This window comes from Geotrypetes seraphini, chromosome 1, assembly GCF_902459505.1.
Source record: "Geotrypetes seraphini chromosome 1, aGeoSer1.1, whole genome shotgun sequence".
Taxonomy (NCBI): domain Eukaryota; kingdom Metazoa; phylum Chordata; class Amphibia; order Gymnophiona; family Dermophiidae; genus Geotrypetes; species Geotrypetes seraphini.
The window spans coordinates 243035581-243061865 of record NC_047084.1 but is presented as its reverse complement, the minus strand read 5'-3'; the positions used below and the strand labels follow the sequence as shown (position 1 = coordinate 243061865).

General features: G+C 41.7%; 1 protein-coding gene across 1 annotated transcript in view; it reads left to right on the top strand.

Annotated features, from left to right (window-relative positions):
- SLIT2 (slit guidance ligand 2) overlaps positions 1-26285 on the top strand; it is an 846763-nt gene that overhangs the window by 781209 nt on the left and 39269 nt on the right. Inside the window, exons 29-31 of the mRNA XM_033948663.1 lie at positions 11720-11813; positions 20080-20217; positions 25716-25956. Coding sequence (XP_033804554.1) covers positions 11720-11813; positions 20080-20217; positions 25716-25956 — 473 coding nt within the window. The remainder of the gene's footprint in view (positions 1-11719; positions 11814-20079; positions 20218-25715; positions 25957-26285) is intronic.

Sequence of the window (26285 nt, the reverse complement as noted above, 5' to 3'; positions counted from 1 at the left end):
AAGTGATAGGCATGCAAATTTGCTTCATGCATATTCATTAGGGCTAGCCTGAAAACCCAATTGGCTTGGTGTTCCTCCAGGACAGGGTTGGGAACCACTGCTCTAATCGTTCCATTGATGTCATTTCCATGTTAAAGACCCAGATGGACATCAGCATTCACTGTAATCCCTTAAAATAATTGAGAGACTAACACTTAAAAACCAAGGAACATCTCAACCAACATCTTAATCCTTCTTGGAACGTCTCAGATGCTAGATAAACCAAAGTAAACTTTAAAAAGTTTTCAAATGTAGAGAAATCAGTCTCAAATATGAGTTTAAAAGTCCATGTCTTCTAATAATTATTCTAAAACATCATATAATTCATTCTCAAAACCAGCATCCATGGCAAATACTCATGTGTAATTTATAGCAGGTATGGACAACCTCAGTCTTCAAGGGCTGCAACCCAGTCAGATTTTCAGGATTTCCCCAATGACTATCCATGAGATCAATTTGCATGCACTGCCTCCATTGTATGCAAATAGATCTCATGCATATTCATTGTGGAAATCTAGAAAAACCCTCAAGGACTGACATTGCCCACCCCTGACATATAGTATTTCATAAGTTTTATGTGTGTAAAGTGTGCATACCACCCACGCTTCACTCCCGTGAACGCCTACGTGCAAAGTACTCACTATTGAAGATTATAAACATACTTACAGAATAGCAGAATGTTGACTTTTATCTTTGATCACACAAGTTAATTTCATCTATATTGGATTTGCAAAAGGTACCTTGGGTGTTACCTATGCTTGTTAAGCATTTCCAATAAGGGTTTCATTGACTCTTGACACAGGCTATGTTGCCAAAGCACAGCCATGTTGAGTCCTCCTCCTCAGTTGTCCTTGTGAATAAAGTCTGGTTTTATATCCAGATTTTATCATTGTCTGAAGCAGGGTCAGTGTTAGACATGCTGGGGCCCAGGGCAGAAATTAAGGAGAGGGCCCCAAATTCCTCTCCTCCCTGCCCCCTCCCTGCTCCCCAGATTTCCCCACTCACCAAATACGCTCCTATCCAGCATCCATCCCTTCATTTAAAAATCTAGTCCAGGGGCCCCCATGGGCCAGGATATCCTTCCCTTCTCCCTACCCTGTTCCAAAGCCTCTCTCACCTTTTTAAATGCAAAGGGGTCACCTGTGCAGCAGCAATTCTTTAATGCTGCTCATGGCACTGTTCCCTTGCTGTGGTCCGCCCCCCTCTGACATAACTTCATGTTTCCGCTTGGGCAGACTGTGGCAGGGGAAGAGTATCGAGGATGCTGTGAACAACACTAGAGAATCACTGCTGCACCAACAACCCCTTTGCTTTTAAAAAGATGAGGGGGCAGAGGGAAGGACATCTCCACCCAAGGAGGCCCCCCTGGAGCTGTGAGACCTAGGGCAGTTGCCCCATTTGCCCTCCCCTAACACTGACCTTGGTCTGGATGTTGTTGTTCCACTTCATATTTTAGGCTCTTTTCTTTATTTCTAATTTGTGCTATTATCAGGACAGATTGGCTTGTTAACTAATTAAGTTGCACCCACAAATTGGCATTGCGCACAGATTTATGGATTCAACTTTAGTCGCGGTATACAGATTCCGAGGGGTAGTACATATATAAATGTGAGTGCCTGGAATTGTCTGTTATGTGCCTTTTTAGTCCCTTTTCATTCTTCTGTATCTTATGAGCTTAAAGCTTGTTCTGCCTCAGCCTACCTACTCTGCTGATGTAGTTATATGTTGGCTAAATGTGCTATCACAATGTATAAAGTCTCTTGTCTCTTCTGTCTTTGTCTGCTGCCAGCTGCTAATCTGAATGAGGTGGAAAAAGGTTAGTTTCTTCCTATTTTCTCTTGCTCTTAATTTTCCCCTTCCTCCTTTACTTTAATGGTGCATGGATGTCAGTTTGTGTATATGATCAGCGAAATGAAACAGACATCAAAACTGTCACCTAGGAGTTTCACCTTGAATCTTCCATCTCTGCATGATGAAGGATGACTTCAGAGGGGGTAATCGCAGAGATGCCTGGAGAGCTATAGCATCGCATCTCTCACAGCTTTTGCCCTACCTCTCTGCACTGTCTCTGTTCAATTACTGGTATCTGTGGGATGGACATGAAGAAACAACCAGTTTTGCCCTTTGTATCTACAGCAGTCCTTGGGGAACACCTAGCTGGTCAGGTTTTCAGGATTCCTACAATGAATATGCATGAGATAGATTACATACAGTACGGCGAAAAAACAGTGTGACAAGGCAGTGGCTGCTGCCAGAAGGATTCTGGGCTGTATAAAGAGAGGTGTAGTCAGTAGAAAGAAGAAGGTGTTGATGCCCCTGTACAGGTCATTGGTGAGGCCCCACTTGGAGTATTGTGTTCAGTTTTGGAGACCGTATCTGGCGAAAGACGTAAGAGGCGGTCCAGAGGAGGGCGACGAAAATGATAGGAGGCTTGCGCCAGAAGACGTATGAGGAGAGACTGGAAGCCCTGAATATGTATACCCTAGAAGAAAGGAGAGACAGGGGAGATATGATTCAGACATTCAAATACTTAAAGGGTATTAACGTAGAACAAAATCTTTTCCAGAGAAAGGAAAATGGTAAAACCAGAGGACATAATTTGAGGTTGAGGGGTGGTAGATTCAGGGGCAATGTTAGGAAATTCTACTTTACGGAGAGGGTGGTGGATGCCTGGAATGCGCTCCCGAGAGAGGTGGTGGAGAGTAAAACTGTGACTGAGTTCAAAGAAGCGTGGGATGAACACAGAAGATTTAGAATCAGAAAATAATATTAAATATTGAACTAGGCCAGTTACTGGGCAGACTTGCACGGTCTGTGTCTGTGTATGGCCGTTTGGTGGAGGATGGGCAGGGGAGGGCTTCGATGGCTGGGAGGGTGTAGATGGGCTGGAGTGGGTCTTGATGGGGATTTCGGCAGTTGGAACCCAAGCATAGTACCGGGTAAAGCTTTGGATTCTTGCCCAGAAATAGCTAAGAAGAAAAAAAAAAAAAAAAAAAATTTAAATTGAATCAGGTTGGGCAGACTGGATGGACCATTCGGGTCTTTATCTGCCATCATCTACTATGTTACTATGTGCATGCAAATCTATTTTATGCATATTCCCTTGTGGATATCCTAAAAATGTAGCATGATATGTCCTGAGAACCTTGGATTTGTGGGAACGTCGTAAGATTATGGAACCTCACAATATGCAGGCCATGCATATAGTAGCACTGTACAATAGGTTGTTGGTAGTTCCAATGTTTGGCGGAAGAAAGAATAAGATTTGGCATGCTGTTAAGCTTAAAACAAAGAAGATGTATGGAGTAAAAACTATAACTCTACTACTCAATAATTAACCAGTACATAAAGACTTTAAATATAATAGATGCATTTATTAAGTTTATTTAATATGGAAGGTGCTCACTGAAAGCAAAACAGACTCGCTGAGGGGACCTCTCAAATCCATTCCATCATTGCACCTTTTTTTTTTTTTGCCTTTAAGTTCAATCATCTTTATTAGCATTTAAGAATATACATACAGCCATAGGCATGAATGACATTATCCATGACAGTGACAACGAAATGCATGTGGGTTGACATCCATGCCTCAGTGCATCATAAGTTGTCAACAATAGTTAGAACCAGGCCTTCCTGCAAGCATTATACGTAGAACTTTTCTAAACGTTTTTAAAATATTTTGATTTCACATATTGAATAAATTGCCTATAACAACTCTAGTTTTTAGTTCATCGCTTACATTCGGCTTTTGTTCAAAGCGGATTACAACAATGCATACATAATAAAAACTAAACAAACTTATCATTCATACATCACATACATCAAAACGTTATCAAATATGACATGTCAAAACTCTTCGTAAATCTATGTAAAAAAAGACATGAGCTATCAATCCATTCTGCCAGTACAGCATATTAAAGTGCATATTTTCATCTGCCCAAAAAAGATGACATTTCAGCAGTTTCTTAAATTGGTGTGGATCTTTTGTTGTCGAAGATACACTAGAAGCATATTCCACTCTGCTCCTGCGCATGAGAAAGTACTCGTCCTTATTATTTCTAAATGCAGTTTTTTTCTGAGTTGGAACAACTAGGCCTGAGTGAGTTGCAGAACTCAAAGGTCTTGATGGCATATAAACTGTCAAACAATCCTGTAGATAATTTGGTGCTTGCTGATATAAACTCAAGTACCCCATAAATAACAATCTAGATTACAACATCATTGAACGAGTAGACGGCATGGTCTAGTTTCAAGGCTCTCAGTTTCTTAAGAAGTATTGTCTATTTTTATAAAATCCTTTACCAAAGCTGTGTAAGAAAGAAAAAATAAAATGACAGCCTGCCATGAGTAAAGAACTGCAGATAATATTGTCTGGTTTCTTAGAAAACGGTTAGTTATTTATTTGATGTATCTAGTCTTTGATTTCCTCAAACCCTTCAGGTTTCATTACAGTAAATTAGGAGATTCAAATACATCTAAATACTTTACACCTATCCTACCAGTTAACTTTAGTTTTCTACGGTTTAGAAAAACGTCCTAGTGCATGGGATATAGAAAAATGGTTTTGAGTAATTACTCTTAAAAGTCACTTAAGTGTGAAGAGAAAATGTTTTTTACATGACAGTTTGGAGTGATTTGACTCATCTTAAAAGGTATGGAATGAGAAACATCTGTTTTTCATTTTTGCTATTAAAAAATGAACTTAGCACGTTTTAATACAGGACATTCCCTAAAGCTAAGTCCATATTTAATTCCGTATTTAATGCAGCGGTAAACTGAAATGTTTTAAAAATATGTAGAAGGCAAGAGTCATGTCCTAATCACCAAAATGTTAGCTTTATTGTTTAAAACTAACATTTTGGTGATTAGGACATCTTTCTTGCCTTGTTTGTTGTTTGTTCTTTCACAATAAGGCAAGGTTTTCTCTTTGGGCTAGATTCACTAAGCCCACCGATCAAGTCCCGACCACTTAGCGACTCCTTTGCGACCCGATTTTCCTCCAACTCGATTCACTAACCTCTGTCCTGATCATCCTCCAGTCCGATACGTGCATGCAAATGAGGGGGAATGACATTCAGATATAGGTAGGCAGCGAGTCACTAAAAAAAAAAAAAGAGGGACACCGATTGGGCTGGCCAATCAAAAAGGAGCGACTGCTGGGGTGTCGCTCACGTGCTTTCCGACTGTCATGCCTCTCTGCCCCCTTCGAGCCATGGGTTAAAAGCATCTACATGGACAAGCAGACTTCCTTCTAGTGCCCTGGACCAGCCTGTGTATTCCCCTCCTGCTCTACCGTCCTTCCCCGCGGTGCAAGCCCGTGGTTTTAACCCGGGAGTTTAAAGCGGGGCTGCAGAACACACCACAGTGCAGCCCTGCTTTAAACCTGTGGGTTAAAACCACAGGCTTGCACTGCAGGGAGGGCGGCAGAGAGCAGGAGAGTCGGGGCGAGTTTGTGTTCTGTTCTGTAGCTGTCCTGGACAGTTTTCCTCCACTGCCCTCCTGGTGCATGAACCAGCTTTTGTAAGGCTGCTGCGAGTCCCTTTGAAAAGATCGGGCCCGGCTCAGCCCTCGATGCCTGCCTGGATTACTTTGCCACCCCTCCTCCTTTGTTTTCACCTCGCTGGTGCATGCACATGCGCAGACTACAGGCAAAGAAGATGGTCTGCGCATGCGCCGGAATTGCTCTTCAGCGATTGGTTGGGGACGTGCCTCCGATTGGCCTGCTTTGCATGCAGGTGCGTTGAGAATCAGTCGCCCAGCCTTGGATCGCCCACAGATCGGATCCGTGGGCTTAATGAATCTAGTCCTTTGGTTTGTTAAAAATATGTAAGTCATGTGATAATGTCACATACAAATAATTAATATGGAACCACTTTCCTCAGTTTGGAGGTGCTAAATGTTTCCATGTTAAGTCTGCATTATCCAAATAGCATATAGTAATCAGAACAAGCTAGTTGGATAATGCTTTCACGTCCATTCCTCATCCATGACACACACCCTCCCAAAATTTTTAAAAAATAACGCATAGTTAACATGCTCCCAGGGTCTAAAAAAAATGCTTGGTGTAGCTGCATTTTGCCAAAATGGGACTATGTCTAATAAGGACTGTGGGCTCCTTTTACTAAGCTGTGCTAGTGCTTTTAGCGCGCGCTATTCACTAATTCCTCCATAGAGCTGGCGTTAGTATTTTTTGTGTAGCGCGGGGTTAGCGCACGCTAAAAGCGCTAGCGCAGCTTAGTAAAAGGAGCGCTGTGTTTTCTTATATTGTTTGATCTGCTGCTCTATTTTCCCTCAAACAAGAATCAGGAAAAGTCTGCATGAACTACACCAGAAAAAAAAAAAAAAAACCATGGGAAACTAAATTACCAATATGGAAATAAATCTTTAGAAAAACATTTATCTAGCAGGTCTCAATAGGATATCAGAAGGTAGCACTTTCAATGTTATGGAAAACTGTGAAGGAAGAGAGACTGAAAATGAATGTGGAAAAGAGGGTTATGGATACCTGGAAGGGTCAAAAGTGTGTTAGAATGCGACCATACACAGACACAGAAGGGCTTAAAAACAGGGGAAGCGAGAGAAAGGACCAAATGAAGGATTTGGGTTTAGTTCGTGTCTGTTCACTAATAGCTTAAGGTGAGTTACATTCTGGTACAATAGATATTTCTGTGGTCTAAGCAGGCTTAGGGTTGTACCTGAGGCAATGGCAGGTAACTTGCTCAAGATAACAAGGTAAGAAGTCAGGGCTCAAATCCTATTGCTACTTGTTCTCACTCTGCTGCTCTAGCCACTAGGCTACTCATCCTTACCATGTAACATCTGCAAGACCACTATAGGCAGGCAGAAATAGCTGGACTGTGGGGACCAAGTGGTTCTTATCTGTTTGTTTTCTCTGTTCCAATATACAATAGTATAAGCACTATTACAGTTTAACAGTTCTCCTTGAAATGCTTTAACGATGTGTTACACAGCCATTTTTCCATTGAGTTAGACATAAATGACCACATAACAAGCCTTTACTATGTGTTGATAAACTGGATCTCTAAGGCCTACTTTACAAAAACATCACCAACGCAAAAAGCTTTCCTGAAAGTTCATATTATACCCTTACCTAGTTTTATTTATGTTCTTGGAATAAAACAATATACAGTGAAATCTTGGTTTACGAGCATAATTTGTTCCAGAAGCATGCTCGTAAACCAATTTACTCGTATATCAAAGCGAGTTTCCCCATAGGGTGTAAGGGACACTCGCTTGATTTGTTCCACCTCCTCCCCTCTCTTTCCAGTGGCCACTGGCACTGCTCTAACTTACTCCCCACCCCCTGAGGCCACCGGCGCTGCTCCACCTTACCCACTCCCCAAGGCTACCGACGCTGCTCCACACACACACCCCCACGAACCGACATCCCCCTGCTCGTGTTGTCGTCCCCCTCCCCGCAATCTGGCATCCCCCACTCACCCACCCACCCAATCAAACACATTCTCTTACCCCTATCCGGCACCAGCACCAACGCACAGGACATGCCGGTACCCGAAGATCTTCCCTCTTCCTTGTGCTGGGCCTTGAGCATCTGCGCATGCTCAAGTCCTTCTAGTTCTCGCTCTTTCCGAGATTCTCAGAGATCTCCGAGAATCTCGGAGAAAGCGAGAGCTAGAAGGTCTTGAGCATGCACAGATTCTCAAGGCCCAGCACAAGGAAGAGGGAAGATCTTCGGGCACCGGCACCGGCATGTCTTGTGCATTGGTGCTGATGCCGGTGCCAGATAGGGGTAAGAGAATGTGTTTGGGTGGGTGGGTGAGTAGGGGATGCCAGATCGCGGTGGAGTGGTGACGCGAGCGGGGGGGGGATGCCGGATTGCGGGGGGGGGGGGGGGGCGGCGCTCGTAAATCGAGTCAAGCTCGGTTTCCGAGGCGCAGATTTTGCAAATGTTTTGCTCGTCTTGCAAAACACTCGCAAACCGCGGCACTCGTAAACCGAGGTTTGACTGTATTAAATTACAAAATATTTCCCTGCAAATTAGAAGACTAGTTTTCCAGTATCTGTACTGTTAGATTTCAAGAATATATATACAGTATATATATGTTTATGTATACTGTATTAATTTTGATATACTGCCCTATCTGAACTAGCTTGTCAAGGTAGGTCACAATACTAAAAACATGATAAAATTGGAAAGAAACATCCAAAATTTAATATGACAGGCGCATCTGTAATAAAGAAGCACACTATATTGACAGGAAAATTCTCTAGTGCTGTTGTCCAAATGCCTGGTAGACATAAAGGCCCGGATTCTGTATAGGACGCCCAGTCTCAGAAGCCGCCTAAGAGGCTTCTGAGAATTGCACACGGGCATCCTATAGAGAATCATGCCTAAGCCTGCCTTAAAACCCAATTCTCTAACATGGCACCGGTTAGAGAATCGGGTTGCCGCTGAGCTTATCACAGCAAGGGATATCCCTGCCACGATAATTTTAGCGGCATTCAAATAACAATAAGTCTTTGAGATGAGTGCTCGTGCTGTGCCCCAACTTCTGAAGAAGCACTCATCTCAAAGACTTATTGTCATTTGAATGCTTGTTATTACGTATTAAGGATCCCTGAGGAAGGCTAGATAAAGCCGAAACACTGCTCTTGTAGGGTCTGGTCATCATTTATGCAGTGCAATCATTCTTTTTATACTGTTGGAATGAGTTGGAATATTCTGCTGACAGTAATCAGAGTTTTTGTTGACCGCCGCTGGCTTTGAACTCAGAAATTCTATGTCTGGTCATGTCTGGACACCAGTATTGAATTTCTTTCTGGAGTTAGCTAAACCTTCCCGACTCCCCAGATCCTAATACATTTTCGAATTATCAACCTTGTAATCTCCCTGGGAATGCCCAGGCCAATTCTTTTGTAAATCGCCTAGAACTGAAAGGTATTGGCAGGATAGAAGACATCAATGTAATGTAATAACCAGTTAAATGGGTTACCGCATAAAGATAAGACTCAGTTTTATGTGGTCCTAATTATGTGGTTAACCTGGCTGAATATCGGCACTTAACCAGCCGAGTTCCAACTCTGCCCCTCCAACACCCCCAAAATAGTTGGTTTTCAGTTCAGCACTAACCCCTAAATTCTGTATATGGCACCTAAAGTAGCTGAAATATGCACACAACTTAATTAATAGGCTTAATCGGTGCTAATTGTCAATTAGCACTTTATAATTGACATTAATTGAAAGTTATGCATGCAATTTGGTATGCGCACTGCCCAAACTGTTATGCATCAGTTCCAGTGCATAAATCTGAAAAGAGGGCATGGATCGGGGGCAGAGGTTTTGCGCTAGTTTATAGATTATGCGCTGTTGTGCGCACAATATAGGAACAGGTATAGGCCTGGTTTCCCTTGGCCTAAATGGGTATGCCTAATAGTTATGCAATGTACTAGTACTAAGCATGATACTGTAAGGTGCACATAACTTTTATAGAATGGTCCTTAGTGCCACACTAGTTGGTGACAATTTTTTAGATGCCATATATAGAATTGACAAAACAAAAAAAACCATTGTCATATTGATATAGGGACTTTGGATTATCTGCTATATTTTTGTCCGTTTATATTTATATTTTGGAAGTCAATCTGGGGACAAATAAATCTAGTTTTGGATTCAAATGTTCCACTATCATATGAGGCTATAATTTGTGGAACAATTTTACATGTAAAACCCACTCTAGATAAATATAAGAGTCGTTTATTTATGATCATGACAGGTGTAGCCATGCAATTGATCACGAGTAACTGGAAGAACCATGATAGAATAAGTTACACTTTTTGGTGGGTGAACGTATGCACTATGTACAGATATGAAAGAATTAATGCAAAGTGTAGGGGGCTTAGTGGTGTATTTAATAAAGTTTGGAGCCCATTCACTAAATTTGTGAAATTATAATAATGTATTTATCTTATCTTTCCTTTTGTTCATGTACCTTTACACATCCATGGGGGGTTGGGGGGTTGGAGGGAGGGCAATAAATATTGATGGGGACATTTGGGTAACTTTATTCTTTATTTATACTATATATTTTGTTATATTATTTTATTATTATATTATATGTAGGATAACTAAAACTCTTGAATGATATATATGTTACCTGTACAGATATTAGTGTAATTTATATAATACCTAATGTTTGTTCATTTGTATGACACTGTTTTAGATTAAAAATCAATAAAGATTAAAAAAAAAAAAAACAACAACAACAACCAACAGAACTTGCAGTAAAAAGACAACAAAAGCAAACCAAAACAATACTACAAGAAAATGTACAGGGTACAGGGATTTATTAAAATCACAAAAACTCTAAAAACAAAATGCATAGACTGCATAAAAAGTATATATCCAAAATAACTGGTCCCAATATTCTTGAGGACCAGACCCGATACAGTCCGTGTTTCGAAGGAACACTCCTTCCTCAGGGGTCCCTACTGGTAGTTCACAGAGTATCAGAAAACCAGAATGAATAGGGTAAACAAAATCAGTGGTGAACAGGCTTGAACCGCTCCTGTACAACGCACTGCAGTCTGTGGGTCAGAATTGAGCCTTACCTGGTTATTTCAGCAGCACTAACTAGTTAAGTGCTGCTGAAAATTAGCAGTTAGCCTCAAACAGAGGATTTAACTGTTCGGAAGCCATTTCTGGCAGCATAATTCACTTTGAATATCGACCCATATACACTTCCCCCTCCGTATTCGTGGGGGTTAGGGGCAGAGCCGGCCCGCAAATATGGAAAAAACGTGAATAATATTTGGGCCGGTTCTGCCATTATCCCCCGCTTCCCCGGGCTGTTTTTAGCCCTGTAAGCCCTCCCCTTAAGCCTTTCCTGGTGGTGTAGCGGGTTTTCAGGCAGGAGCGATCTTCCCATGCTCCTGCCCCGTGCAGATCACTCACAGGAAATGGCTCAAGAGACTATGGAAGCTCAAGGCAGCCATTTCCTGTGAGCAATCTGCAAGGGGCAGGAGAGTGAAAAGATCGCTCCTGCCTAAAACCCCACTAGACCACCAGGTAAGGCTTAAGGGGGGGGGGGGCTTACAAAAAGCTAAAAATAGCCCAAAAAATGAAAAAAACATTTCTGGTCAAAAATCGCAAATAACTGAATCCATAGATACAGAATTTGCGAATATGGAGGGGGAAGTGTATACTTTCTGGGATCTGCCCAGGTATTTGTGACCTGGTTTGGCTACTTTTGGAAATAGAATCTTGGGCTTAATCACCAGTGTGGCCATTCTTATGTTCTCACGTGTGTTCCAAAAGAGCAGCAAAAAAAAAAAAAAAAGCAAAGGTGAAATGTAGTGTGTTTGACAGCAAGTTTATAATGTGGAATTCTTGCACATTTTGCTTTTGGAAGAAAAATGTTATACATCTCTTGTAATATGTAGAGAGTTCTGCCTGTAGGAGATCCCTCTGCTAGTGATAGAGGCTGGCTGCAGAGCCAACTTCCAGCACCCCATAAAACACACGCCATATACAAAACAAAGATGCCAACATTTGGAACTATAATGCTTGACAATTTTATGAGGAAACATTGATCTCAATAGTACCTATAACAAAAAAATAGGCCATGTTTTCTGTCAAGTCTAGTTGTTTTCAGTACTTTGAGCCTTTCCCAACTAAATGGCTTTACATTTTGTGTTCCAGGTGAGCTGTGCGAGGAGAAACTAGATTTCTGTGCCCAGGAGCTGAACCCCTGCCAGCATGACTCAAAATGCATCCTCGTGCCCAAGGGTTACAAGTAAGAAGAGGCCGTCTCAAAAATATTTTATGTCAGCTGTTTCTATCCCATTGTTTAACTCAGTGATGATGAGCTCTGTTGACCCTTGAGATATTTTTGCCCTAAAACAAATCTATGTTGCAGTATGGACGCTCTGTTGAGCAACTTCTGTGCTAATATGGATATGTAGAGAGAATCTTCCTGATGGTGTCAGCGTTTCTGGGGCTCCAGTAATAATAACTTGGATTCACAGCTTCATTGCTATTTCGTGCTTCAGAAACACTCGCAGGGCAGCGTCTGTGGCTAACTATGCTGGTAGCCCTGGATGTTGGGATTGCATGACCACTTTTAAAGGGGCAGGGCGGAAGGGATAGTGCTATTCATACTACTCTGATTTGGACTCTGAAGCATAATGAGATAGAAGGAGCTGTATAATGTCATAGAAAAGGCAAGGCTTCAGCTTGTGCTCCGAGGCTCCTGATGCCCTAACCACACTTCCGTCCTATAAATAGTATATAAAACACAGGGAGCTTTGTCATCCCCTGTGTTATAATTAAAAGCTTGACTGCCAGTAAGGAATGCTGGAGAAATAAAAAGGAAAACATAGGAAAGCAAGGATGTGCCCCGTCAGAGAACACAGTCTCTAATTAAACAAAACCCTTATTTTTTTAGCATCAATTAGTCTGTATACTTAAAAAGAGTTCTCGGTGGATTAAGAGATTAGACAGCATGCTGGTTTAAACAGCCATAAATAGGCACCTGTTTCATTACGTATTGTGCTTGGTTGTGCTGGGATCAGAATCAGTGACAATAACTGCAGTAAGAACCACCTTTAAATAATTTATTTGCAAGCTCGTATTGTGGTAATTTATGCTGTCATTTTGAAATGCATTTTCGATTTAGAACATGATGGCGTTTTAGTTTGTTTTGTACCAAGGGGAAAAATAGCTAGTGAACAGATTCTCAATGTGTTCAGATCAAAAGCAAAAAATGCCTTTGAGCATGTGCTACTCACTAAAATACACATACTGTTAAAACACACACACATAAAATGAAATTGAAAACAGAATAATTTCACTCCCCTAATGGTCATGTATTGTAAATATTTTTAGAATCTGATGTTTTAATGGCAAAAATTCCAATATCGATTCATCTATTGAAACATCTCAGGCTCTAGCTACAGATCAGTTGTGGCTGACTCCTAGAATCAGATGATAACTATTGTTTTAGACAGTATTGGACAATTGGGTCGTATTTTACTCAGCTGTTCAGGCTTTCCCAAACCAGCTCTGTGTATGTTTCAAAGTCATTCTCACAGCAACCCACACGGTCTTAACTGTCTAGCACAGATATGGGCAACTCCGGGCCTCGAGGGCCGGAATCCAATCGGGTTTTCACGATTTCCCAATAAATATGCATGAGATCTATTTGCATGCACTGCTTTCAATGCATATTCATTGGGGAAATCCTCAAAGACCGGAGTTGCCCACCCCTGGTCTAGCACTAAGTGACTTGCTCAGAGTCAAAAGGAGCTACAATGGGAACTGAACCCAGATCTCCTGGTAGTCATGACATTGCACTAACCATTAGGCTCCTCCTCCAACCCCATATGCCTCCTCATATATTACATAAAAGTAGTTGTGTTTTTTTTCAGGGCCTTGTTCTATGCACATACAACTCCTGCTTACTTGAACATATAAAACTCTTTGTGCATAAGCAAAGAGCTTATAAAATTGCCTTCATAATGTTGTCTGTGTGGGTCACAGATAGATCAAAAATCTTTGCACACTAACAAAAAGATACTGACAACATTGCAAAGAGACAACCAATGCCTTAAAACCAAACTCGACAGTGAAACACTCCAGACTACATCGCTGACAAAGTAGACAAAATATGGTCTCACCTTGACTCGGCCATACTACAGACATCATCCCTTCGCAACTCAGACAAAATAATTAAAACTACAGCTGGGAACCTAACTCACTTTGAAACTGTCTCCCATAGCGACATAGCCAAGATATTAGACGCTATTCGCCCTTCTGGCTCCAACCTGGATCCCTGTCTGCCCCACCTCTTGGTGGCAGTGAAAGATGCCTTTGTAACATAGTAGCATAGTAGATGATGGCAGATAAGGACCCGAATGGTCCATCCAGTCTGCCCAACCTGATTCAATTTAAATTTTTAAATTTTTTCTTCTTAGCTATTTCTGGGTAAGAATCCAAAGCTTTACCAGGTACTGTGCTTAGGTTCCAACTGCCAAAATCTCCATTAAAACCTACTCCAGCCCATCTGCACCCTCCCAGCCATTGAAGTCCTCCCCAGCCCATCCTCCACCAAACGGCCATATACAGACACAGACCGTGCAAGTCTGCCTTAGTTCAATTTTTAATATTATTTTCTGATTCTAGATCCTCTGTGTTCATCCCACGCTTCTTTGAACTCAGTCACAGTTTTACTTTCCACCGCCTCGCTCGGGAGCTCGTTCCAGTAGAATTTCCTAACATTGCCTTTGAATCTACCATCCCTCAATCTTAAATTATGTCCTCTGGTTTTACCATTTTCCTTTCTCTGGAAAAGATTTTGTTCTACGTTAATACCTTTCAAGTATTTGAACGTCTGAATCATATCTCCCCTGTTCTCCTTTCCTCTAGGGCAGGGGTGTCAAAGTCCCTCCTGGAGGGCCGCCATCCAGTCGGGTTTTCAGGATTTCCCCAATGAATATGCATGAGATCTATTTGCATGCACTGCTTTCATTGCATGCTAATAGATCTCATGCACATTCATTGGGGAAATCCTGAAAACCCGACTGGATTGCGGCCCTCGAGGAGGGACTTTGACACCCCTGCTCTAGGGTATACATATTCAGGGCTTCCAGTCTCTCCTCATACGTCTTCTGGCGCAAGCCTCCTATCATTTTTGTCGCCCTCCTCTGGACCGCCTCAAGTCTTCTTACGTCCTTCGCCAGATACGGTCTCCAAAACTGAACACAATACTCCAAGTGGGGCCTTACCAATGACCTGTACAGGGGCATCAACACCTTCTTCCTTCTACTGGCTACGCCTCTCTTTATATAGCCCAGCATCTTTCTGGCAGCAGCCACTGCCTTGTCACACTGTTTTTTTGCCTTTAGATCTTCGGACACTATCACCCCAAGGTCCCTCTCCCTGTCCGTGCATATTTGCTTCTCTCCTCCCAGCATATACGGTTCCTTCCGATTATTAATCCTCAAATGCATTACTCTGCATTTCTTTGCATTGAATTTTAGTTACTAGGCATTAGACCATTCCTCTAACTTTTGCAAATCCTTTTTCATATTTTCCACTCCCTCTTCGGTGTCTACTCTGTTACAAATCTGGTATCATCTGCAAAAAGGCACACTTTTCCTTCTAACCCTTCAGCAATGTCACTCACAAACATATTGAACAGGATTGGCCCCAGCACCGTACCCTGAGGGACTCCACTACTCACCTTTCCTTCCTCTGAGCGACTTCCAATAACCACCATCCTCTGGCGTCTGTCCGACAGCCAGTTTCTAAACCAGTTCACCACTTTGGGTCCTAACTTCAGCCCTTCAAGTTTGTTCAACGGCCTCTTATGAGGAACTGTATCAAAGGCTTTGCTGAAATCTAAGTAAATTACATCTAGCATATGTCCTCGATCCAGCTGTCTGGTCACCCAATCAAAAAATTCAATTAGGTTCGTTTGGCACAATTTACCTTTTGTAAAACCATGTTGCCTCGGATCCTGTAACCCATTAGATTCAAGGAATTACACCATCCTTTCTTTCAGCAACACTTCCATTATTTTTTCAACAACTGAAGTGAGGCTCACCAGCCTTGTAGTTTCCTGCTTCATCCCTGTGACCACTTTTATGAATAGGGACCACATCCGCTCTCCTCCAATCCCCAGGAATCACTCCCGTCTCCAGAGATTTGTTGAACAAGTCTTTAATAGGACTCGCCAGAACCTCTCCGAGCTCCCTTAGTATCCTGGGATGGATCCCGTCCAGTCCCATCGTTTTGTCCACCTTCAGTTTTTCAAGTTGCTCATAAACACTCTCCTCCGTGAACGGCGCTGAATCTACTCCATTTTGCCAGACAATATTGGTCCTTCTGTCAGTTTCACCCTGTAGTCCTTTCTGCACTCCTCTTCTTGTGTTTTTTTATATTTCACGAACGCCAACTCTTTCGCCTTTATTTTCTCCGCCCCCTAGTTTGGAGAACCATATCGGCTTCCTTTTTCTCTTGTTTTTATTGATTTTCTTCACATAAAGGTCTGTAGCCATTTTTATCACTCCTTTCAACTTAGACCACTGTCTTTCCACTTCTCTTATGTCCTCCCATCCTAACAGCTCTTTCTTCAGGTACTGTCCTATTGCATTAAAGTCCATACGTTTGAAATCTAGGACTTTAAGTATTGTGCGGCTGCTCTCCACTTTAGCCGTTATATCAAACCAAACCGTTTGATGATCGCTACTTCCCAGGTGAGCACCCACTCAAACATTAGAGATACATTCTCCATTTGTGAGGATCAGATCCAATATCGCTTTTTCCCTTGTGGGTTCCGTCACCATTTGTCTGAGCAGAGCCTCTTGAAAGGCATCCACAATCTCCCTACTTCTTTCCGATTCCGCAGACGGTACATTCCAGTCTGCATCCGGCAGGTTGAAATCTCCCAACAGCAGAACCTCCTCTTTCCTTCCAAACTTTTGGATATCCACAATCAGATCATTATCAATTTGCTGCGATTGAATCAGAGGTCTGTAGACTATACCCACGTAGATAGAAGTTCCATCTTCTCTTTTCAGAGCGATCCATATCGCTTTTTCCTCTCCCCAGGCCCCTTGCATTTCAGTCGCTTGGATATTGATCTTTACATAGAGAGCTACTCCTCCACCTTTTTACCATCTCTGTCCTTCCTAAAAAGATTATATCCCGGTATGTTTGCATCCCATCCATGTGATTCACTGAACCATGTCTCTGTGATAGCGACAATATCTAGATCTGCCTCTAACATCAGGGCTTGCAGATCATGAACTTTGTTGCTTAGACTGCGAGCATTTGTGGTCATCGCTTTCCAGCTATTTTTCAGTGATAATCTCCTTTTTCGTATGGATTTTTGTTTCATTTCACTTTCCGTTGCAATACTAAGAAATGAGTTGCTGATATTGTTTATGTTGTAATCTTTACTACTATCACATCTTTTCTTTTGCCGGGGGTGGTCTCTATAATTGTCCTTCATGCATACACCACCCCCCACCTTCTAGTTTAAATGCCTAGAAACATATTGTCTAAATTTCTCTGTAAGGTTTCTTTTTCCTGCTGTAGTAATATGTAGCCCATCAGTGCAATATAGCTTCTTGTCTTTCCATGTATTTCCCTATCCTCCTATGTACCTGAAGCCTTCTTGATGACACCAGGCTTTGAGCCATCTATTAAAGTCCTCTGTGTTTTTCACTCTTTGCTCTCCCTTTCCGTATGCAGGCAGTATTTCAGAAAAAGCTAAAGTCTTTACAAAAGGTTTCAAGCCCTCACCAAGCTCTCGAAAAGCTTTCTGTGCTGCAAGTGTGGAGTTGTTGGCCAGGTCATTGTTAAAATCCTTAGTTTCTTCCTTAATTATAGTCAGTATTTGCCTGGAACTCCTGGTAGCTGAGGATCCTGGAAGACATTTCACTATTTTGGTCTCCTCGCTTTGTGTTCCAAGGTTAATGCCTCTGATGATGGAATCCCCCAACAGTAATAGTTTTCTGTTTTTTGCTTTTTTATTTGTGCTTAGGGTGCGCTTGTTCTCTTGAGTTACCTTCATTGATTCCAGTCCCACCTCCCTTCTGTTTTCTTGAGTATTGCAGTGCACTAGTGGAGCAAAGGAATTCTGTAGAGGTTATATTAGTGAAGGTGGATGTTTCTGTGTTACATGTCGCGGTCTTCCTGAGCCTACTGTGACCCATTTATTCCTGGGCTGTTTTATTCTTTGAGGTAGAGGTGGTAAGTTGGTATGATTTTGTGGAGTGATGGAAGCTGCTTTAATTGTATTCAATTCCTGTTTAAGTTTGCAGAGCTCCTCCTTAATACTAGCAAGTAGACTCCATTCTTCCTCTCATCAACACCTCTACAAACAGACATAGTATCCGCAAACTGGAAGTCAGCGGTCATCAGACCAATCCTGAAAAAACCCACGCTCGACCCTAACTTGCCCAGCAACTTTAGACCTGTCTCTAACCTATCCTTCATCTCCAAGATCCTATAAAAAATAGTATTAAACCAATTGCATTCCTTCAATGACAAACATGGAGACCTATCCACCTTCCAATCTGAATTCAGGAAATTCCACAGTACTGAAACTGTTCTTCTTGATAATATCGATGACTGCTGGAAACTCATGGATAACTCATTGAACGGCTTTCTGAACTTGGAATCCAAGACATTGCACTATGATGGTTCACCTCTTTCCTGACTAACAGATCCCAAAGCGTTCTGCTATCAAAACCAAAACCAATCAAATAAGGTGTTCCACAGGGGGCTCTGCTATCCCCCTATTATTCAATCTCTACGTTAGACCTATCTTAGACATAGCCCACAAATATCAAATACAGATTCACTCCTTCGCGGATGACATCCAACTGTATCTACCGCTAAGGAGTGAATCTGTATTTGATATTTGTGGGCTATGTCTAAGATAGGTCTAACGTAGAGAAGCCCGTGATGCCCAAATTGCGAAACTCCTAAACTGCCTCTCGGAAATCAAAAACTGGATGTTCATCCACAAATTACAACTAAACACCTGCCCTTAATCGATGGTTTACAAAGAAATGCAAATTGGTACCAGAGCCCAGTATGTGTCATGTAAGGAAAATTTGTATTGTAAAAACTTGCACTGTTACTATGGCAAATCCAACCTGTGAACTGTCTGTGTATGTCAATTACGATAAAACTTGTACTGTAAGGATAACTATAGTAAATTGTAACCGGTAAACTGTATATTACGAGTATGTATATTAGTATTAGACACACTAGTATGTGTCAGGTTAGGATAAGAACTTGTATCATAAACTTGTACTGAAATTATGACAAATCCAGTGCAAATCGTAATCTGTTAACTCTATGGGGACAACGGGACAGAAAATGAATTAATTAATTAAATAAATAAATACATAAGATTCTTGAGAGGCTTCCCTCTAAGCTGAGCAGGAGTCCTCCACCCACAGTCTCACCAATAGAGGGTGCTGTTTTACTGTCACATTTTTCAATTGTGAGGGACAGGCAAGTTCTGCAGGACTCCAGGGAACATACCTGTCCTTAGCGACTGAAAATATTCCACCCCCTAGTGGTAGCAATGCAGCTGGAGGACACCTGCTCAGCTTAGAGGGAACAGTGCAGTGTTTTGAAGGCCATCATGCATAATATTGACTCATGTTTTTGTGCAAAACTGTCCAGGCTTTCACAAGGCAACTGAAAACCTTCCTTCATGCTTCCCACTTGTTTTTTGCAAGTCTGTAGTGGAATTACTGCTGCCTCACAGACCAGACAGCTAATTTTATTTTCCTATTTTCTTCTTTCTATTAGATTAGTTGAAAGCCAAAATCTATTTATTTCTGCTGACCACTCTGATAGGTTTCCCAAGCATAGCACTTCTATGATTCATTGCAAGCCGAATAAAAAACACATCCTCAAAGTACCTCTCACAGCCTGTTTGCCTGGGTCCCAGAAATTCTGCAGGTTTGCTTATTTTGTGGTTATCTACATTGTTGATGAATTCCGAGCGGAAGCTGCCAGAGTGACTAATGGAGGCCATCAAGACTCCCATGACCAACATTTGATGCAATGTCAGACCATCAGCCAATGTAATACAGAAATCGTACACACTCATTACAAATTCTGACTCTATACATGTAAGATCCTTCCACAGACATAGTTTCAAGAGCCTGGAAAACTGCAAGTTTTATATCTGACAAAAATGTACATTAAAATATGTTTTGAAAGCAGAAAAGCTAAATGATCTCCAAAACCAAAATGTTCTTGAATCAAGCATGCTTGGTCTTAGGCACACTTGTAAATTGTTATAATTGCAGCAGTTAAAGTGTTTTATTTATTTATTTCGCTTTTTATCCCGTCCTCCCAGAAAGCTCAGATCGGGTTACAAGAAGACAGTCACAAAATAAGTCCACAGACATGACAGATACATTCAGGAATACATAGAAGGAGGCAAAAAGGGCTAGAGTCAAATTGGTGGAGTCATTTTACGGGGAGGAGTGCCTACTGTACTCATCAATGTACCTTGTATTCAACAGATGTGATTGCACACCTGGATATGTGGGGGAACATTGTGATATTGACTATGACGATTGCCAGGAGAATAAGTGTAAAAATGGAGCACACTGCACCGATGCAGTGAATGGATATACATGTATCTGCCCTGAAGGATACAGGTGAGCATGCCAGGTGATCAATTTTCAATAGTGTGTTGGTAGGTACAAAGCACCTCAAGATTGGGACCCATGATTTCAGAATTTCTTCAGGAAAACATACTCACAGAGATCTGCACATGCTTTTATCTGCAGATACTCTGTCCCTGGGGAAAAAAAACATGCATAGCTTTGAAAATGTAAAATTTATTTATTTTTTCCATTTGTTGAAGTTTTTTTGCACTTCTATATTTATATTTCCCCACTTCACCTTTTGCAATACTTTAGTAAACCTAGCCATTTGTGTATTGTTGCCCCTCTTGTCCTAACCATACCTCTCTTCCCGCCTGCCTTCCATGTGCACACATTGCTGAAAATAGACCACAAATATGTCTATATATTATGACCATTTCCCTTGGGATTCAGTTGCTGCTTGAACTTCTTTAGGTAGTTCCTTCTGAAGGATCTTAGCACTGCAGCCCACCACCAGGGCTTGTATTCTATTGCTACGACTACTACTTATCATTTCTGTAGCTCTGCAGGACTGTCTTTTTTTACTTCCTCCCAACAGGGCCAGCTTAACCATTGGACCACTCAGGGCACCCATGACAAAGAGTACTAAAATAGTTCGCCTTCAACCTCACATGGTCTATTGTTTAAAGCCTTCTACTCTCCTCTCCACGGGTTAAGCACTTCTCACCTTCTATTGCACTCCCAGTCTGGTCTCTCTCTCCCCTACCTCCTCACCAATGAGGCAGGCATTGCTTCTTCATCTCTTTCCCTCTCACCCCTCCCCCCCATAATGGTTCCATCAGTCTTGTATCCTTGGTCTTCATTCTGTGATCCCACTTCCTCTGATGCAATTTCCTGTGGGAGGGATGCAGCAGAGGGAAGACTTAGGCCCTGGCTGAAAGCAGCCTTTGTTCAGGCTGCTGCTGGTAACTTGCACAAGTTTATAGAACCTAGAGGAGAGGGGAAGAGGGATAGAGGAGAAGGAGCAATGCCAGATCCGTAGGAGGAGAAGTGCAGATGGAGCAGAGAGACTTGGGCAGACTTGGTCTTTACCCAACGAGTGGTGGACACCTGGAATGCGCTTCCAGAGGGAGTAATAGGGCAGAGTACAGTACAGGGGTTTAAGAAAGGATTGGACAATTTCCTGCTGGAAAAGGGGATAGAGGGGTATAAATAGAGGATTACTGCACAGGTCCTGGACCTGTTGGGCCGCCGCGTGAGCGGACTGCTGGGCATGATGGACCTCAGGTCTGACCCAGCAGAGGCATTGCTTATGTTCTTATGGGAGAGGAGAGAAGGGGGGGGGAGATGCCAGACATGCAGGAGGAAAGGGCGGAAGCAGGGTAGGAAGGTGAAGGAGGAGAAGGGGGTACCAGGTCAATGCAAACTAGTTCAGAGAACCACTGTCCCTTGAGCCAGCCCTGCTTCCTTTTGGCTTGCAGGTTCTAGGTCAAGCAAGGCAGAAGCCATATGGAGTTTTGCCTTTCTCTTCTAGCACCCAGTTGTGGTCTGATTTTCTCCTCCTGAGTCCAGGCTGCAATATTCCAGTTTGCCTTTCTTTAGTTCCTTTGTTCCAGGAAAGCCCATACCACAACCAACCACTGCCATTTTCTCTACTTTGCTCTCTTTTCCTTTACCCACAGAAGGTAATTTTTTAAGAAGGTGCTTACTGGTACATAAATACAGTGCCGGGAAAAAATTTGTGAACCTCAAGTTCTCCATCTGTGATACCCTTGTTTTGCTAAAGCCAGTCTTTTCTAATGTAACAAAAAAGGGTATAGATTATATAGTTCCAAGTTTCTTAAAATACAAAAGAGGCAATTCTATAACAAGTTGCCAAAATTTAGGTGCCTAATTTCCACAGGCTGTGAGCCTGTTCTGAATGAACACTTATGAGTATAGTACTGGCCTAAATTGGCACTGGCACACCTAAATGTTGATGCACACACTTATGTCACATCCAATGCTGGTGTAAATAGGGGTGTGCCCATTTAGAGTATTCTGTAAGCTGCCCACATAAATGTCAGCCATGCCTTATTCTATAGGACTGATACTGTTGAATTTCATGGATTCAAAATTTCAATTTTTCCTGATATATCGAAATGGACAGAAGTCAGGCGTAAGAAATTCCTGGCTTATCGTCAGTCTGTCCTAAATTTAGGAGCAACATATCAAGCTAATAGATATATTTTTTAGGAACCCGATCAGTTACAATTTTTTCTTGAAGGTAAAGCAATTATGAGAACTCCAAAGACTTCCATCAAAATTGCTGATCAGGCCATATAATTGTAGGTCAGTAAGAGGAGTTTGAATTGTGTTTGGAAACGGGTGGGAAGCCAATGAAGTGACTTTAGGAGAGGGCTAACGTGAGTAAAGCGGCTCTCCCGGAATATAAGTCAATAAGCATGTAAATGTGCTTAAATTTAGGTGACCTGTTATAAAATGAGGTGGGGGTAGTACAAAATAAGATGAATATTTGAAAATCAGTGTATGAAACAGTAAGAGAACACCTACGTAGGTTAATTGTCAAATTAGAATCTGCTGCTTAAATAATTTGATAATAAGGAACCCCATCGGCAAAGTAAATCGGCATGACCAAATTTGCCCATCGCTATACTAGCAAAGGAGTTAATGGGACCTCATCATGCACAATCAGAAGAAATCGTGGAGGACCTATGAAAAAGTGCAGTTTGAACAGGATGCATAAACATTTCTAAACATTTAGGACTGTATTCTCCACTACTATAGTCTACCAGTAGATAAAACTCAAGGCTACAATGGCCATATGCGCCATCTCTGTGGGTGCATGAACACCCCCAACATTGAACAAAGTTCTTGACTATGACCGGGAGAGATCATTTCTATTGGGTTCAGAACCGCCAATAATTTTGAAAAGTTGGTTCCCACGATCAGGGGCTAACACCCTCTTTTACTAAGGTACGCTATGCTTTTTAGCACACCGTAAATATTAGTGCACTCTAATCACGTGCTAAACGCTAACACGTGCATGTTATCCTATGGATGCGTTAGCGATTAGCGCACGTGTTGATTTAGCGTGTGCTAAACGCACCCTAAAACACTTAGCGCACCTTTGCAAAAGAGGGCCTATATCCAGGAGTGCTCATCTTGCCAGGATCTCCCCAAGAGCATACCACAAAATCATCCATGAAGTCCTAAAAAAAAAAAAAAATGCCCAAACTTACACATAATATCTTTCTCACTGCAAATTGAACTCTAATAGTTTTCTGGAAGGGCAATCATTGCTTTTCAAAAAGAATAATGCTGCCCTCCTCTGGCTCTTCATGGAGCTTCAGTATTTTTGGAATGATGATCTGTGGACAGATGAATTAAACATGTAACTTTTTGTTCTCATTAACAAATAAAACAAACCAAACACTACCTTCTAAAGTAAAATTCTCAATCTGTCAAGCATTTTGGTGAAAACTATCAGGATGCAACACATTTTTTTGCTGCATCAGGACCCAGATGATTTTGCCAGGGGAACTGGGTTTCATTCCCTCTGCAGCTCCTTATGACTCTGGGTAAGTCACTTACCCCCCCCCCCCCCCCTCTTTTACAAAGGTGTGTTAAGCGTTTTAGCCCACGTTTAACGCACGCTAAATCAACGCATGTGCTAACCGCTAACACGTCCATAGGATAACATGCACGCATTAACATTTAGCGCGCTAATATTAAAAAAGGGGATAAAAGCAGCTTCAAAAAGGTGGGCTTTTAGCTTGGATCTGAATAGGGCCATGGATGGAGCACAGCAAGATGAAAGGACTGGAGCTTGGTTGGTGATGAAAGAAAAGGGTACAGATAATAATAACAGTTTATATACCGCAGGACCGTGAAGTTCTATGCTACAGATTGAATGAAATAAACAAATAAATATATATATATATATGTATGTATGTGTTTGTGTGTGTTTAGCTAGCTGCTAACCCCCATGTGGATAAGGCTTCTGAAATAATGTTCTTTGTACAAATGAGTTTAAAAAATTTACCTATTTACTTTTTACTCACTCAACAATTGGTTTGGTAAACCTAACAGTAGTCAGAAAAAAGGAAACCAACAAATGTCCTATGAAACCTTGAGGAATCTTAAAAAGTTGTAGATTATCCACCACCATAATCATAATCTGATTGGCATGTAAGATTGATAAGATCAGTTGATAAGATTGTAAAATCAGAGTGATTTACTTGAAAAATTGAGTTCTTGACGAGGGATATAGGGAGAGATAAGAGAGAGGTACCTAGGAGCTGCAAAATGAATGTGCTTCTTCACGGAGAAGGTGATGGATGCCTGGAATTCCCTCACTATAGAGGTGATGGAGGCAAAAACAGTGATGGAGTTCAAAAATGCATGGGATAGACACAAAGGATCCCTAAATAGAAAGATAATAGTATCAACATAAAACTAAACAGATCAAAAACTAGAATTTCATATATGATACACAGGAATGGTGCTTAAATGGAAGCCCAGCAGCAGGGAAATGAAGACTATGCCGGCGGACTTCTACAGTCTGTGTTCAGTATATGACAAGATGATCGGGCGGAGGGCGGCTGGAGTTAGCTGTGACGATGACTCTAGCAGTGGGGCAATGTGGGGGGCCGATGGCAGACAGACTTCTGTGGTCTCCGTCCCGATATTTTGCGTAGCCAAGCGATGTTAGTTCATCAATCACTTGGCTACTTTGCATGGGATTTTAGCTAATTTGCTTGGCCGGATCCGAAATGGGGTGATCGAGGGGAAAAACACGCGGTGAGCTGTGTAAACAGGTTTATCGACTATCGCTGACTTTCGTGCATCTAGCCCTGAGAAATGACCAGCAGCGCTAAAAAATAAATTCTATTTTGTAGCACATGGACAGTGTTCGCTGATCCCAAAACTACTGTGAGACACCTAAGCATGCCCTGCGGTAGTACTTTTTAACCTGTGGTAAGCACACATTAGTGCTTACCACAGCTTAGTAAAAGGATCCCAAAGATTCCACTCCTTGATAGGGGAACCCCAATTTCTCCAAACATTTTCCTCACTAAGGAAAAAGCATACTTTTTTGTTTTGTTTTGTTAAAGATCATATGAGACCTCCATGAGCAAATTATTTCAAAAGGACGGGGCTGTTATAGCAAAAATGTGCCTCCCCTTATATATTATTTTTTCCAATATCAAGCCCATTTTCTAACTCAATGACTTTTCTTCACTCTCTTTCCCCATTCTGTTCAGTTTGTAGAGAATTATTTGGCCATCAGAGCCGCATATACCCATGTGTAATTTCTTGCCTACATTCTACTCAATTGGAAAAAATAAATACCATCCTCAAAATCATATCTGTACCTGAATGATATCATCATGTTTTAAGTTCAAATTGTGCTAATATACAGACCATTCCGGGGGGGGTGAGGGGTGGAGATCAGAAACCTTTTCTCATCTCTGTGTTTATATATTTATGAAATAAGTAGATATATCAAAATATTTAACATCAATGTATTTTTGTCTTTTATGCAGTGGCCTGTTTTGTGAGTTTTCACCACCAATGGTTCTACCTCGCACTAGCCCATGTGATAATTTCGAGTGCCAGAATGGGGCTCAATGTATTACAAAAGTAAACGAACCAGTTTGTCAGTGTTTATCAGGCTTTCAGGGCAGCAAATGTGAAAAATTGGTTAGTGTGAATTTTGTGAATAAAGAATCCTACCTGCAAATTCCAACTGCCAAGGTTCGTCTTCAGACCAATATCACTCTGCAGGTAAGGAGTTTGCGTTAAGTCTCCTGAACTGTTTCAAACAAATGGTAGAAATGAAGAACAGCAGCACTCCAGAACAGTGGACCTCAATGAATATGCATAATATTTGTTTATATACATTGCTTCCAAGATATGCGTATCTGTCTCATGGCGGCATCTAAGAAAGCAAATAGAATGTTAGGAATTATCAGGAAAGGAATGGAAAACAAAGATGAGAATGTTTTAATGCCCTTGTATCACTCCATGGTGTGGCCACACCTCGACTACTGTTCAATTCTGGTGTCTGCATCTCGAAAAACATATAGCATAATTAGAAAAGGTATAGATAAGGG